General features: G+C 44.2%; 1 protein-coding gene across 1 annotated transcript; it reads left to right on the top strand.

The window, feature by feature from the left end:
- The first annotated feature begins 304 nt into the window (after positions 1-304).
- LOC128331301 (natterin-3-like) lies at positions 305-9,093 on the top strand. Its single transcript, XM_053264653.1, has 2 exons — positions 305-326; positions 8,072-9,093. Exons 1-2 carry the CDS (start codon positions 305-307, stop codon positions 9,091-9,093), a joined length of 1,044 nt encoding a protein of 347 aa, XP_053120628.1.
- Positions 9,094-17,351: the final 8,258 nt, after the last annotated feature.

Genomic DNA, 17,351 nt, shown 5'->3' with positions numbered 1-17,351 from the left:
TTGTGAGCCGCTGTATTTTATTGTTGCCATCTTTTTGTTTACGTTTTAATGCTTTATTTGACACTGAATTTTATTAGTTTTTATTTTGTTGCAAGCTGCTTTATGATATTTATACAAAAGCCAGGATGTAGAACTACAGTAAATTAATAAATAAAAATTGGTCCATTACGTTGCTGGCTTTGCTTTTCATTAACTGTGCACTTGGCTGTCCTGTGCTTCTTAAGATAAGCTTTTGGAAAAGCTGGTGGTCGGAATTAAAAGTTCAGAATTTGAAAACATGCAACTCATTAAAGCCTGAGATCCCATGGATCCCACTTTCATTGTCGGTACTATCATTTAGAGAAAGAGGATGGAGGCTGAAAAGCCAAGGGAAAGTGTGGATTCATGGAGGCTAAGATGTAAGCAAGCAAAATATGTAGAATGCTATAAGTCGTTACTGCCTGCACAGGGTGAAACTTAAGACAGGTGCCTTAACTTGCAATTTCCAAACTTATGGGTTCATTAGTGAATCTACAAGCTCCTAACATTTTTCTTAAACAAAATGTTTGTTGATTATATAATTTAATATTTTAGTTTCTACTAGCATCATAACACATGGCTGAGTTGGAGACATTGCCACCAATGTCTAGTATTCAGCTGAAATTTTCTGTTAATGTTTCATCACTAGATACCTCTTTCTCAATTTTCATATTTGGAATATCAGATGTTTCAAATCCTTCCTGCCCCACCAAATAATTATTTCTGAATTTTGGTTTATCTTGCCCAACACTCTACATTCTGATTGGCAATTCTGTGCAAGGAGAAGCTCTTAATTTCCCCCAAGCTGCTTCCACGCTACTTTTCCATTCCATTAAAAAATCTGTTGTGTTTCTCCAGTTGTTAACCTTTGAAGTCTCCTTTACTTTAACCTTTTTTGTTATAGCAGAGTGCACAGAGGCAACCCTGCGGAATTTGCTTAGGCATGTGTGTATGCTGAGAGTAAAGTAACTTGGATCCAATTCATAGTTTCCAATCAATATATAAGGCATTTATTAAGGAACTCCATTCTAGATAGGAAAGTGAGGAGTTAGGATCTCTTATCTATCTATCTAGCTGGATGCAGATGGATTCTGCATCTTCTCTGCACACATGGTGCAGGGAGAGAAGCTTGCCATGTTGCAAGGTAGAAGGGCAGGTTGGGGAGAGAGAGAGGAAGGAAGTTAATCCCTAAGAGTACCAATCTACATTTCAAAGGGATAGTGTCAGAGCAGTGGAGAAGGGGTGACCAATGTCACCCCTTGACCCTCTAGCCCTCTGAATCACTAGTCTGTCCTCCACTGTCTAAGACAAGAGACAGTGCAAAGTCCTTTAACTTCCAACACCCTAAGTGTTTTATATAGAGAGATATTTATTTATATACCATATTTATATACCACCTGATATTAGAGAGGTGCAAACTGGCTCAACCCTGAGCCTATTCACACTTGACCCAGCTGGGCTTGAACGCTTGCCCCTTGAGCTGAATGGGGTGTGTGTGGCGGGCTTGCTCTGGAGGTGAACCGAGCCAAGCCCCCTGTTCGCAAGCCAGCTCGAGGGCCATGTAAAGGGGAATCTGGCAAGGGTTTCCCCTTGCAAGTAAAGGGCTGTCGTGTATGTATTTGGGGTGGGGGAGGCAAAGTGAAAGTTCCCCCTTTAATCTTAAAAAAGACACAGCTGAGCAGTGGGATGGGGTGGCAGCAGCTGCTGAGGGGATGGTGGAGAGGGCTGTGGTGGGGGATGAGGGGAAAGTCCCCCCATTTCTCTTTAGGCCCCCCCTTTATCTTTTACCTCTTAAATGGGGGACAGTGGTGGGATGGGAGCAGTGAGAGCACGTGCAGGCTCCTCTGGAGCCCGGGCCAGTCTTCACCAACAGAGTCACACTCCCTCCATCCATACCTAATTAGAGATCATCCATCAGGCTGACCAAGGCAGGCCCAGCCCCATAGCCCACTCTAAAGCCAGTTTGAAATGGATCTAGATCATCTGTTTCCTCTAAGAGTGTCTGGAGCTGAGAGGGCTCTCATTCACCTTGTCCAACCATGGGAGATTAGAGACGGACCTATAGTTGCCTTACTCTCAGGGATCCAATGTAGGTTTTTTTCCAGGTATGGTCTAATGATAGATTCCTTAAGACAAGGAGTCATCTTACCCTCCTTCAGAGAAGCATTTATGATGCTTACCAGACCCTCTGTCATAATCTGATTGTTAGATAAAATAAGCCAGGTTGGGCAAGGGTCAAGAGAACAGGTGGTAGAGTGCACTGTCTAAAGCAGCTTGTCTACATACTCAGGAATCAGAAGCTGAAAGTGACCCAGTCTTTCCATAAGAGGAGTTGCTGGATCCTTCCATAATAGACTCTGCCCTAGTTGTAGAATCCAGTTCAGCACAAATATGAGATATTTCCCCATCGCAGTAGTTAACCGATGATTCCAAATTTGAAATCATGGGGGAGGAGGCTCAGATTAGACCTCTCACAATCCTAGGCAACTCTGCTGGACATGAACTTGCAGATGCAATGTGAGCAGAAAAGAATTGCTTCTTTGCCGCATGAATGGCAAGAGCGTAGGTCTTCAAATGTGCTCTATGTTGTAACCTGCCAGGTTTTAAAAGAGTATTTCTCTTTTTGCGCTCTAGTTGTCTACCTTGTTGCTTCAGCTCCTGTCATTCTTCTGAATACCAAAGGGCTAATTTTGAAGCAAGTTGGAGAGAAGCTTAGGAGCGATTGTGTTTACTGCTCCAGTTATTTTGTTATTCCAGGTTCGTACCAAAGCATCGACAGGATCACTGGCAGACTCAACTTGAAACCCTTCCATATATTTGTACCACCTTTTGTCCTAAGACCCCAGGGCAGTGAATGAGATAAAACCAATCGTAAACAAGAAAAACAACCTCAAAATAAAACAGACACAGCTGTGTCCTAGAAAAGTGAGCCAGGGACCACTCACTGGCCAAAAGCCTGGATCAAAAGGGCAATCTTCCGTTTCCTCCCATTCCACAGCCTGGGAAGGCCCTGTATTACATGCTTGACAACCGAGACTCAGCAGGTGTCAGCACGCAGAGCAGAGCCCTCCCAGCAGATCTAGTCGGGTAGTAGATTCAGTTGGGAACAGGTAGTTCCTAAGGTACCCATAGCCCTAGCCATTTGGGACTTTTCAAAGAGTCCCACTTTGGTACCGTGTATGCATGATGGTGCCCTGAGACAGCCCTGTGCAGTGACTGGGAATTGTCAAATGGACTGCAGCCTGCATTACAAAGTACGAATCCTGTCGTGTGGTGGAGGCAGCTGCAAGAAGGATCTTTAGTGGGTATTATTCCGTCTCTCCTCCTCCCCCTGCCCCTTCCGCCAAGAGCTGTGTTAGGGGTGTGCATGAACACAAAAATGTGGGTCGGTTCAAATGGAATGTGAACGGAACCACGTTCCGCTGAACTGGTTCAGTCGAACTGACTGGCCGGTCCAGTCTGTTCAGTCAAACCGGTTCAGGCAGCATAATTGTAAAGCAGAATCTGGAGAGGATTCCCCTTTTCAAGTAAAGGGGCAGGGTGTGGTGAGAAAGGTTGTCCAAGGTTCTTACCTGTTTGCTGCCACTCGCCACCTCTCGCTACTCCTCAGTACAGCCAACTTGCTCTTCAAACAGGCTGCCCGCATGGAAGTAGCGCAATTCTGACTAGGGATGTGCACAAAACCAGTGGGGGCTGGTTCGCTGGCAGGGGGATAGCTTTAAGGGTGGGGGTGGGTGCACTTACCCCCCGCCGTGTTTTCACCACCAGCGCATGAGTCCTTAAAAGCCCGACACAGTTCCTACTTCCGGTTACGTTAGGTAAACGTTAGCAAAGTGCAGCTGGGAGGTACGTTGCCACCCCAACAGGCTTTTAAGGACTCGTGTGCCAGCAGGGGAAATGCAGCGGGATGTGTGTAAGTGCACCCACCCCCATCCTTAAAGCCACCCCCCTGGCTGTTAAACCTTTGAACTGGCCAGGGCTTGAACCGGTCCGAAGGCCCCTTAAAAGGTCTCCAAACTGATTCGTGCACATTCCTAGTTCTAAACTCCATGGATGTGGAGGTTCTGGCTTCTGTGGATCTGGCCTCTGCAGATGCTGTCCTGGCCTCCTGGCTGCCTGCCTGCTCTCCTTCAATGTCAAACCGTTTTTCATCAAACCAGGCTTGGTCCAGTATGATCATGTGGGCTTGGTCCAGTTAGAACTGGCCCTGATTTGATTGCAGACCATACTGACCCCAGTTCTGTTTGCGAACACGCTGCTGAACCAGCCTGGTGTGATGCAAAACGGTTCGACATCGAACGTTTCATCACACCCCTAGTGTTTGTCCTTTGCTCCACTTTGGCAGCAAAGTGCGGTGCTCAGGCCTCTTGTGGAACATGAGGTGTAGTGAAGGGAGAGACAGGAGAGCAAGCCAAGTAGTGAAGCAGCAGCTAAAAGCTCCTTCTTGCTACCACCTCACTACCTCTACAGAACTCATACACAGTGGTGTAGCTGAAAATTGAGAAGTGTAGACATTCTCCATGACAGCCCCCATAGCCACACACCACAAGAGCAACCCACTTAGATAGCCACACACTCCACTTAGATAGATGCCATAATTTCAGGATGTGTGGTTCTGGATGGATAGTTTCCTAATCCCACAAATGAGCTGCCAAATTACTACCCTTTCATCTCTTTATTTAGCAGGGGGAGAGTTACTGGCCCTATCCACCCCCAGCACAGTACTTCCAGTGACTGTTGCTGGTGTGTGTCCTATGTTTCTTTTTAGAATGTGAGCCCTTTGGGAACAGGGAGCCATCTTATTTGTTTGTGATTTCTCTTTTTAAACTGCCCTGAGCCATTTTTGGAAGGGCGGTACAGAAATTGAATTAATAATAATAATAATAATGATGATGATGATGATGATGATGATGATAATCCCCCAGTGAGGCACTACCTTGGCGTGGTTGTGGGGCTTGTGTGCTTTGAGGAAGGTGAGAGCTATGCCAGAGGTCCAACCATACTGGACAGGTCTCACCAGAGGAGCCAGACAAAGGGTGCCTCTCCCATCAACAATATGGTGAGACGAAACTTTAATAAATCTATTCCGGATCGGTCGTCGCCCGGGTCAACAAGGACCGCGCCAGGTGCTATAGTCCCTGGACATCTGGTGGCAAGTGGGCAACAGGACTCAGGATCTTCAGTTGAGCAACCAGGGCTGAAGACAGCAAAGTTACTGGAAGAAATGTCGCTTAACCGAAAAAAATATACGAAAAATGCCAACAAGGAAATAATGATCTGCTATTACAAGTCTAGTCCAACTAGAAGAGGTTATTTAAAAAGAATGTACCAAATTTGGAAAGAGAAGCATCCAGATACAGAAATAACAGAACAAAGGCTAGCAGACCAGAGAAGATACATAATAAGAAATAAAGTATTCACAGGAGTTGAGCTGGAAGAACTGCAAAGAGCAACACAGGCTCAAGATATGGAATAAGAAGTTGCCCAGGCGCAGGCGGAGGAGGTGTTGGAAATCGAGGATGCCACTGTTACTGAACTGTTTCAAAATCAAAACCAGGCAACCACCCCTTTGCCTTCACCTGAAAAACGCAAATGCCGTTTAACAGAAAAGCAACAAGAACTAAAGCAAAAAATAACTGAGCACATGAACCAAACAACCACCAGGGTTCGACTTCCAGCTCTAAAAACAGTTGCCAAAAAACAACTTGCTCAGGCATTAAAAGATGTCAATGCTGCACTTGCAGAGATAACAACCAAGAATTTGCAAGAAACAAACCAACTAATTTACAGTGCAGCAACAATAACAACACAAGAGCTCAGATATAAGATCAGTGGACCTGTAAAAAAAGAAAGCAGTAAATCACCTAAATGGAAGATTAGATTAGAAAATAAAATTTCCAGGCTTAGATCAAATGCTAGTAAATTGAAAGATATGAAAGACAAGAAGCTGAAGAATGAAAACACCAAACAGTATCTGATCCAAAAATACCACCTAGATTCAAGGAAAATCAGAGAAGTCCTGGAAATAATAAAGCAGCAGATAACAGCAGTGTCAAAGAAGATTAGCGGGTATGAAGCCAGAATTACACAACACAGGCAGAATCTCCAATTCCAGTCGAATCAGAGACGTTTCTACCAAAGCATAGAAAGAGAAACTGCAAGAAACCTAGAAACATCAAATAAAGAAGAAACAGTGCAATTATGGGGAAAATTGTGGGACAATCCAATAGATTATAATAAAAAAGCAGGCTGGACGAAAGAGGTCAAAAATGTAACCAACAAATGCAAGATCTAATAATAACACCAGAATTAATAAGTGAAAGAGCAAAGAAAATTAAAAATTGGACTGCTTCAGGTGACGATGAACTGCATGGCTTTTGGCTTAAACACCTACTGTAACAAGCCTTCATAAACAACTATCAAAGCAGTTCAATCACATTTTGCAAGGAGGTGATATTGAACAATGGCTAACAACTGGGAAAACTCATCTCATCATGAAAGACCCAGCAAAAGGTGCAGTTCCAAGTAATTATAGACTGATAACCTGTCTGCCAACCATGTTCAAATTATTAACTGGAATAATAGCAGATGAAGTCATGCAACACTTATTAACTAACAAACAGCTTCCAGTTGAACAGAAAGGAAATTGCCCGAACACCAGAGGCACAAAAGACCAGCTGCTGATTGACAAAATGCTTTTAGAAAATTGCAAGAGAAGAAAAACAAAACTAAGTGTTGCATGGATTGACTACAAGAAAGCCTTCGATTCATTGCCTCACACATAGATACTAAAATGTTTAGAAACAACTGGTGTCAGCAAAAACATTCAGATATTTATATAAAAAAGCAATGAGCATGTGGAGTACACAGTTAACAATCAATGGCGAGACACTTGGACAGGTTAGCATTAGAAGAGGCATTTTCCAAGGGGACTCACTATCCCCTCTGTTGTTTGTAATCGCCATGAGCCCACTTTCACAAATACTAAACAAAACAGGCCTCGGATACCAAACATCTAAAACATCAAGTAAAATCAACCATCTGCTTTACATGGACGATCTGAAGTTGTATGGAAAGTCCCAGTCAGAAATCGAATCACTGCTAAGCACTGTCCGTATATTCAGTAGCGATATAGCAATGGAGTTTGGACTAGACAAGTTTGCTGCATTAATAATGAACAGAGGAAAAATAAGAAAATCAGAAGGAATAGAACTGCCCAATGGAAGCAAGATCAAGAACCTGGAAGAGAAAGAACATTACAAATACTTGGGCATTCTCCAGGCTGATAACATCGCACACACTGAAGTTAAAAGAAGAATTGGAAGTGAATACATCAGGAGAGTTAGAAAAATCCTCAAGTCCAAACTCAATGGCGGGAACACCATACAAGCCATAAACACCTGGGCTATACCTGTTATCAGATACACTGCAGGAATAATAGACTGGACCCAGGCAGAGCTAGAGACGCTGGATCGTAAGACCAGGAAAATCATGACCATCAATCATGCTCTGCACCCCCGCAGTGATGTCGATTGGCTCTACCTCCCTCGCAGCTCAGGTGGAAGAGGAATGCTGCAAGTCCATCAAACAGCAGAGGAGGAGAAAAGAGGCCTTGAAGAATATATCAAGGACAGTGAAGAAGATGCACTTCAAATGGTCAATAACTCGAAACTATTCAACACCAATGAAACCAAGCAGGCCTACAAGAAAGAACAAGTCAAGAACCAAGCAGAAAAAAGGAGAAATAAGCCACTGCATGGTCAATATTTGCACAATTGGCGCCCTGGGTGCAGTTCCAAAAGACCTTGAAGAGAACCTCAACACCATAGGGGCCACAGAAATCAGCATCATCAAATTACAAAAAGCAGCTTTACTGGGAACAGCCTATATACTGTGACAATATCTGTAACAATTGACAATAAAATTCTGGCATCCCAGGTCCTTGGGAAGGACTCGATGGCTGGATAAAACAAACCAGTCAATAACACCTGTCTGACTGTATAAATTAGAAATAATAATGTTATTTTCTCTTTAATCTTTCTATTTATTTTAGGCCCAAGCAAAGAAGATGGCAAAACACTGATCCTGAATAGAAAAAAGCGTGATGCTTTTGACAGTACAGCCCTGAAATGGGTTGACTTCCAAGGATCTATCCCTAGTGGAGCTGTGTCTTTCTGGAACAGTTATGCACAAAGGACCGAATACCCCTGTAAAGTATCAAGCTGCCATGCTGGATTCTATAATCCAGGCCGCGGTTCGGCCTGTTTCTACCCTTATGGAGACAAAGAATCACAGAGCTCTGACTTTTCGCTTTTGGTGAATGAAAATGATCTAGAGCGGTTGCAATGGCAAAGTGATTCATGGGGTGATGTTCCATCCAATTCTGTAGGTACCTGCCCAGGAGGCAACATTTATGTAGGGAGAAATAAATATGGCATTGGGAAGGTTGACCACCATAACAGAGCTTTCTTTATAGGTTATAATGGTAAAGAGTGGTGGTATAAACACTATGATGTCCTGATTGTTAAAAAAAACTACCGTTCTCAGAAAATCGAGAATGTCAGGTACAGGTTGGATCAGGGGACATACAGCAATGGGGATACTACCTTAGTCTTCAGTAAAGTCACCAACTATGGCTGTGGAACAGTGAAGAAGTCAACGACCTTATCAAAAGCAGTAACGTTCGAATATCGCTGGGACATTAGCAGTTCTGTCTCCGTGAGTGTGAGCACTACGATGACAGCAGGGATTCCTGAAGTCTTTGGGGCAGAATGGAGTATTTCTGCAGAGCAAACTTTTGGCTGGAGTAAAGGCTCCACACACCGTTCCAACACTATTACTGAAACAGTTGAAGTTTCTGTCCCACCCAACCAGATCTGTGAACTGTCAATGGAAGGCAAAAGAATGAGAGCAAATATTCCCTTCACTGCTAGAGTAACTCGCTGCTATAACGATGGCACGGAACGAAGTGCCACAGTCCAAGGAGTCAGCAGAAATGTGGTTGTAGCACAAGTACATGTCATTGTAAAACGGTGTCAACCCATCCTGAATGCACCTCCATGCAGGTTTATGTAATTGACATTCAGCCACGTACAGCTGAAATCAAGAAGAGAAAAAAGTGCATTTGGGGCATTTATTTCAATTAACTTTGGGATCAGAGTCAATAACCTGGTTTTGGCAGCCCCATAAACCATGGTTTACCGGCATGGGGACATGGCTTGAAGTCCCTGAACTCATGTGCTTCCTTTTCTCTTTTTCACAATGGCACAAACTTCTGAAGTCAGCATCCTGACATCAGCTGTTAATTTAAACAGCTCCATGTCTAATCTGAATCTTTGTTGTTTAAACTCATCAGGATGCTGGTGGTATGTGTGTGTGTGTGTGTGTGTGTGTGTGTGTGACAAGGGAGCATTCATGTTCAGGGACCTCAAGCCGTATTCCTGATCCAACAAACCATGGTTTTCTGGGTCATCTAGACCAGCCCCATGTATTACAGCACTTTTTCTTATGCTTAGAAATAAAACCTTCTGTAGCTTTTGCTCAGATCTTCCTCTCCTTCTCCTTTTTTGCGTGTGTGTCCAATGATTCTTCTGAACTTTCTGACCAGATGATGATTTCTACTTTGTCTTAATCTGGACATTTCTTTTTCAGTCTGAAAAATTCGAATACAATCAATCAGCAAAAGTTCCCAATAAAGTTTTAATATTATTTGGCAAATTTATAAGCAAATTTTAATGAGTGAGGCTGTGAGCTGACTGATAGATCAATTTACTTGTTGCATTTAGTTTTGTTTGGGTGAGTTATTGTAACTGGGAATTTAGCAATATTAAAGATAACCATTTGCTTCTAATCGTGAATGGTTTATTCTTGTTTATTGAATTGTGAAATTAAATGACATATTCTTTGATCTCTCAGAAAGGCAGCACTTTTGAGGTTTTGGTAAGATGCACATTAATTATATTTAAAGCAATCAATTAAAAGATGAATCATCAGTCACAATCAGCGGCTTCATAAGAATTGGCATCCCCTTCCCAGTTGGCAGGAAAGGGCAAATGGTTATATATTCTTTGGCCTTCAGGGTCTGGGCAGTGAAGTAATATGGCCTTCTGCTTTGCTGGAGTAAAATCAGGGGTCTGTATGGTGAAGAGGAAATGGCAGAAATAGGACCTCCATTGTTTCCAGGGAAGAGCAGGTTCTCCGGGGATGGACAAGAAGCATCCAGGGAAGAACAGAGTCCAGGATTGATAAGGAAAAAGTACCTTCAGGGGTTGTGCAGGTCTGGAAGCTGGAGAAACAATCAGCAGCAGCAATAGTAGAATGCAGCAGTTCAGGAATGTAGGCCCAGCCCAGTAATGCAATGTAAGGAAAATGCAGGAACTTTCACAAACTTTGCAGGCTCACATGCATAGCTGGTTCAAAACCTCATCGCCAAATCTTTTATAACTGCTTCCCTTGTAAACTGCTTTGCAAGCTTTTGTTGAAAAGCAGTACTGTATATAAAAATATCTGCTCTTGTAAACAATAAGAAATATTATGCTGATTTGATTACAGCTTTAATCAGAAGCAACTCAATTCTCCTTCTCCTTTCCCTCCTTTTTTGACTGGACAGGAAAACCCTGTTATTCACTCAGCTTCCATTCCATGGGGGTTGGGGGCGTAGATAGTGAATCCATGAATAACAGGGCATTAAAGTGAATGTAAATTGGAAGTGAGGGGGGTGAGATTCCCACTGCCCAAAATCACCCCCAAGGCCCCAAACAACAAAATGGGCCAAATGAAGTGCCCTACCATGTTCTACTGCCCTTAAGGAGTCACAAGATGCCCCCCACGAGTAAAGAGTAGCCAAAAATCATATGAAAATCGCGTCCCCTGCCCCATTAAAAAAAATGAGCCATAAAATGGCTCCTGAACTCAAAATGGCAACCAGAAATGACCTCCAAGGTCATTTCTGGCCACCCGTGACCCATTGATTTGTGGGTTTAACACTTTTCTTACTGATTTTTTCACATATACTGAGGTTGGGTCATCTACTACTACTACTACTACTATTTATATACTGCTTTTCAACAAGAGTTTGCAAAGAAAACATAGAAAAATAAGTAATAAATAAGAAGATTCCCTGTCCCCAATGGTTCACAATCTAAAAAGAAACATAAGGTAGACACCAGCAACAGCCACTGTGCTTGAGTTGGAGAGGGCCTGTTACTGTTGTTACGGACAGGCCAATAATGAACCTCCCAAGCAGCCGTGGAGGCATGGAGCCAGCCGTGGAGCCAGCCAAACGGCCCTGCTTGGTGCCCCCCTCCACATAAACCCATTCACGTGAATTCACAAAGATGGGGGCATGGCTCAGGCTTTGTGGGAGGCCGGAGCAAACTCTCCGTCTGTTATTTCAGGCAGTGCCTGAAAAGAAAGGGGAAAACATCCTATCGGGCAGCCGGCACTGCCTGAAATGACGAGCAAGGAGCTCGCTCGGGCTCTCGGCAGCCCGGGATATACCCCTTTGAGTGTGACGTCACGTGCAAAGGTGGCATGGCCTGGGCTGCCAAGATCCTGAGCGAGCTCACAGCTCGTCACTTCAGGCAGTGCCAGAGAGGGAGAGAAAGGGTAAAAATGTCTTATTGGGCAGTCGGTGCTGCCTGAAATAACTAACAGAGAGTTTGCCTGGGCTCTTGGCAGCCCAGGCATGGGAGGTGGGAGTTGGCTCTGGGCTCCTCTTGAGCCTGAGCCATGGGGCTTCGGTCGCCCTTCTCACTGGCGGCCAGGGTTCTTTGAACCTGTTGGCACAATGATGGCTACACCCCTGCTCCCAAGACAGCACACTCAATTTTGCCTGCTGATGGGAGGCCAGAATACCTATGTATACAGGATGCTAGAAAATAGAGTTCAGAATAGTTGTCTGATCTCCTTCAATAAATTATCTCCCTGTGTAGGCTGATATCTCAATCAGGATGGTGCAAGAAACAGAAAAGAGCTGGTCTTGTGGTAGCAAGCATGACTTGTCCCATTAGCTAGGCAGGGTCCTCCCTGGTTGCATATGAATGGGAGATTTGATGTGTGAGCACCGTAAGATTTCCCCCTTAGGGGATGGAGCTGCTCTGGGAAGAGCATCTAGGTTCCAAGTTCCCTCCCTGGCATCTCCAAGATAGGGCTGAGAGATTCCTTCCTGCAACCTTGGAGAAGCCACTGCCAGTCTGTTTGGACAATACCGAGCTAGATGGGCCTATGGTCTTACTCAGTATATGGCAGCTTCCTATATATGGCAAATACAGTATATGGCATATATGGTATATATGGTATATGGCAGGGGTGGGGAACCTTGGCACTCCAGCTGTTGTTGAACTACAACTCCCATCATCCCCAGCCACAATTATTGTGGCTGGGGATGGTGGGAGTTGTAGTTCAAAAACAGCTGGAGTGCCAAGGTTCCCCACCCCTGGTATATGGCATATATGGTATATGGCAAATTGCTATAGTCCAGTGGCTCGGCACCCTTTTTGACAGTTGCAATCAAAATCCCAAGGCTTTTCTCTTTGATCTTGTTTATCATTGGGATGGAGCCTATGATGCAAGAATTATGGTCATTTCTTGGCAAAACATCCAGAATGCCTCCGATCCATTGGGGCTTGGGGTGGTAATGCCTATAGGCGTGGGCTGGAGTAAACAGAAGCTACAATTTTTCTATAACAAGACATTTTACTTTGCAGTTAGTTCAATCAAAGGTTGATTTACAAGTTTAGTATATATAATCACAAGTTCTAGTAAGAACTAATCTGCCTACTTTTCTTTCATTATCTCAACAACTGTACCAAATTTATACAAATCACTTAGATGGTCCACAAGGTAGCCCACTTGTGCCTCAAATGTTTACACATCCACCATCTTGGATTGGGGTAGATGAAATAATCAGAAACTATGCCATTGGGGCATCCCTATGTGTCCCTACAGATGAAGCAAATTTGGTTCAAATTGGTTAGGCAGTTCACAGATTAGCCCACTTGAGCCTCAAAAGTTTGCCCATCTGTGTCATAAACCCGCCACAGTCAATGAGCCATCCGTAATTAATGATGTAGTAGCAGATGAAGCGATGTCTCCGGTTACAGGCAGGCACAAGGTTTCGTCCAGTGTCTGTAAAGAAGCACAAGAGAACAAATCACTACCGAGTACCAAGTCCAACCCGTAGTCCCCACAACCAAGGTCTCTCACCTGATCCCAAAGGTCCCGAGTCCAAGGGTCCAAGGCACCACGGAGGGAGGTATCAATGCTTGTTGACGAGTTGTCTCCAGCAGCCCATCCCGAGTGGAGCTGCAGAATTTATAGCTGGTTGCCAGCTGGAATCAATCAGCGTTCCGCCCAGTCAGCCCCCCTCAGTCAATCTCATGCACGCTGCAAGTGACTGCTGCATCTCAACTCCCTGACTTGGTCATGCCGCTTCTCATGCCTGCGTGCTCTGGGAGATAACAACGGCAGCGAGAGTTCATCCTGGGAGTCGCTACTCTGCTCTGCCTCCTGCACCAAGCCCTCCTCCTGGCCCATCACGAGTGCTTCCTCTCTCCGATCACAGAGCTGGCCCTTGGGATCCTCAGGTAACTTAACTGCCTCCCACTCCTCTTCCGAGTCCTCGAATGAAGGCCCGACAATCTGACATCTTGAATCAAGGAGGACATCATCACAAAGTACACCATTCAGGGTCCCTGTGTGCCACTCACTACAACTGTATCTAATTTGGTTCAAATCAGTGAGATAGTCCACAAGGTAGCCCACTTGTGCCTCAAATGTTTACACATCCACCATCTTGGATTGGGGTAGATGAAATAATCAGAAACTATGCCATTGGGGCATCCCTATGTGTCCCTACAGATGAAGCAAATTTGGTTCAAATTGGTTAGGCAGTTCACAAATTAGCCCACTTGAGCCTCAAAAGTTTGCCCATCTGTGTCATAAACCCGCCACAGTCAATGAGCCATCCGTAATTAATGATGTAGTAGCAGATGAAGCGATGTCTCCGGTTACAGGCAGGCACAAGGTTTCGTCCAGTGTCTGTAAAGAAGCACAAGAGAACAAATCACTACCGAGTACCAAGTCCAACCCGTAGTCCCCACAACCAAGGTCTCTCACCTGATCCCAAAGGTCCCGAGTCCAAGGGTCCAAGGCACCACGGAGGGAGGTATCAATGCTTGTTGACGAGTTGTCTCCAGCAGCCCATCCCGAGTGGAGCTGCAGAATTTATAGCTGGTTGCCAGCTGGAATCAATCAGCGTTCCGCCCAGTCAGCCCCCCTCAGTCAGTCTCATGCACGCTGCAAGTGACTGCTGCATCTCAACTCCCTGACTTGGTCATGCCGCTTCTCATGCCTGCGTGCTCTGGGAGATAACAACGGCAGCGAGAGTTCATCCTGGGAGTCGCTACTCTGCTCTGCCTCCTGCACCAAGCCCTCCTCCTGGCCCATCACGAGTGCTTCCTCTCTCCGATCACAGAGCTGGCCCTTGGGATCCTCAGGTAACTTAACTGCCTCCCACTCCTCTTCCGAGTCCTCGAATGAAGGCCCGACAATCTGACATCTTGAATCAAGGAGGACATCATCACAAAGTACACCATTCAGGGTCCCTGTGTGCCACTCACTACAACTGTATCTAATTTGGTTCAAATCAGTGAGATAGTCCACAAGTTAGCCCACTTGTGCCTCAAACATTCACACATCTGTCATCTTGAATCAGGGTAGATGACATCATTAGAAACTATGCCATTGGAAAACCCTATGTGTCCCTACAGCTGTAATAAATTTGGTTCAGATCAGTTAGACAATCCACAAGTTAACCCACTTGCACCTCAAAAGTTTATGCATCTGCCATCTTGGTGGATGACATCATCACAAACTACCACAAAAAGATCCAACAAGATCCACCATGATACTAGCCAATACAAAGAAAAATATATATATTCACAATATGATGGGAAATTACTGGATATAAATTTTATTGGATATAAATAGAACCATGATATATACAACAAAAAATAGAATCCACAGCAGAAATGACCATATGAATGACCATATATATCCCTCACCAGTTGAATATTTCTTCAGCTCAAGTCTCTTAGAGACAAGAATGTTTCTACAACATTTGCCAATACAACCAGTCTATTATGAGTTATTTGCTTAAAATTTCTGTATGATTTTATCTATATGATAAAGGTTATGAAGTATCCCTTGCGAGGATATATTGGGGAGGTATGTTTTTTTGAAATATGTTAAAAGGTTCAAGTAATGACTGAGTTTAATTTCTTATAAAACAATTAATTTTAATTTAATTTTCTTATAAAATTTCTTATATCAACTCAAAAGATCCATGTCCATCAGCTCTTGATAAAGAGCCATTTTGAAACGGATGTCTCCAGGTCACCGTAGTGTGCGGATGTCTTTACCATTAGTTTCATCATAGCCTCTGTTCCTCCGTTTTGATACATAGTCTGTGGACTCTGAATTTCATATGGTCATTGCTACTGTCGATTCTGTTGTATACATCCTTGTTCTATTTATATCCAAATAATCCATATTGAATATACTTTTCAATATAGTAATTTTCCATCATATTGTGGATATATATATTTCTTTCTATTGACTAGTTTCATGGGGGATCTTTTTGGTTCTTTTTGTAGTACATGTATATAGATCCCAGCATGCTATATTTTTTGCTTTGTCATCACAAACTACGCCATTTAATTGTCCCTGTGTGCCACTCACTACAGACAGATTGGGGATTCTGTTGGTGTACCATCCACCCCGCTGCCCAACTGACTCCCTAACTGAGATGACGGAGTTGGTCTCGGAGTTGGTGTTGGAGTCTCCCAGACTTTTGGTGATGGGAGACTTAAACATCCACTTTGGGGCTGGCTTGTCTGGTGAGGCTCAGGAGTTCATAGTGTTGGAAATTCTCTGTGGTGAGAGAATCCCTTTCTCATTATAGCAGAGTGCACAGAGGCACAACACAGTGGATTTAGTTAGGCATTCGTGTATGCTGAGAGTAAAGTAACTTGGAGCCAATTCATAGTTTCAAATCAATACAGTATATAAAGCATTTATTAAGGAACTCCATTCTAGATAGGAAAGTGAGGAGTTAGGATCTCTAATCTAGCTATCTAGCTGGATGCAGATGGATTCTGCATCTTTTCTGCGCACATGGTGCAGAGACAGAGGCTTGCCATGTTGCAAGGTAGAAGGGCAGGTAGGGAAGAGAGAGAGAGGAAAGAAGTTAGTCCCTGAGATTAGCAATCTACATATCAAAGGGATAGTATCAGAGCAGTGGAGAAGGGATGACCAATGTCTTGACCCTCTAGCCCTCTGACTCACTAGTCTGTCCTCCACTGTCTGAGACGAGACAGCGCAAAGTCCTTAACTTCCAACACATAGCGGCCACGGCAACTATGGGGCTATTCGAATTAGTTTCTGAACCAACTCATGTTGCTGGCCACACACTTGATTTGGTCTTCTGTTCAGATCAGGGGTGTGTTCCGTGGGTGGGGGGTCGAGTGGTTTCCCCATTGTCATGGATGGACTACTACCTCATTAAGGTTGGTCTCACAGCCACAACCCAGCCCTGCAGGGGTGGTGAACCTATTATGATGGTCTGTCCAAAAGTCAGCTGGACCCAGCAGGATTCCAAAAAGCCTTGGGGTTTTGATGTTGGTGCGGCCAGTGGTTCTGTCGATGCCATGGTCGGAACCTAGAATAGGAAACTCAACTGGGCAGTAGACATGATTGCCATTCCGACCTGCTTCCAAAATGGCCCCTTGGTATACTGAGGAGTTGCAGGGGCTGAAATGGTTGGGTAGGCGACTAGAACACAAGTGGAGGAGAACTCAGTTTGATTTTGAAAGGATGCAGCATGTGACCCATGTGGTAGCGGTGCATGCAGTGAAAAACGGATTTTGGTCTGGGCACATTTTGTCTGCAGGTTCATGTGCAGCAGAGCTATCCCGGGTTGTGAAGAGTATAATTTCTGCTCATTTTGTCTTAAATCAGTTCCTGGGGTTGTTCTGCAGTGATGCTTTTAATGGCTTCTTTGCAGATAAAATCTGCAAAGGTTTTCATTAGCATTATAACACATTGCTGAGTCTGAGACAATGCTACCAATTCCTAGAATTCAGCTGAAAGTTCCTGTAAATGTTTCATTGCTAGGTTCCTCTTTCTAATCTTCAACATCAGATGTTTCAAATCCTTCCTGTCCCAGCAAATAATTATTTCAGAATTTCCTCCTTGCAATTCTGTGCAAGGAGGAGCTCGTAATTTTTCCTCAAGAGAGGCAGAGCTGCTCTATAAAGAAAGGAGCTGCTGAT

The sequence above is a fragment of the Hemicordylus capensis genome, chromosome 6 (genome assembly GCF_027244095.1).
Source record: "Hemicordylus capensis ecotype Gifberg chromosome 6, rHemCap1.1.pri, whole genome shotgun sequence".
NCBI lineage: Eukaryota > Metazoa > Chordata > Lepidosauria > Squamata > Cordylidae > Hemicordylus > Hemicordylus capensis.
Note: the sequence above shows the minus strand (reverse complement) of the source record. Positions and strands in the feature narration are given on the sequence as shown.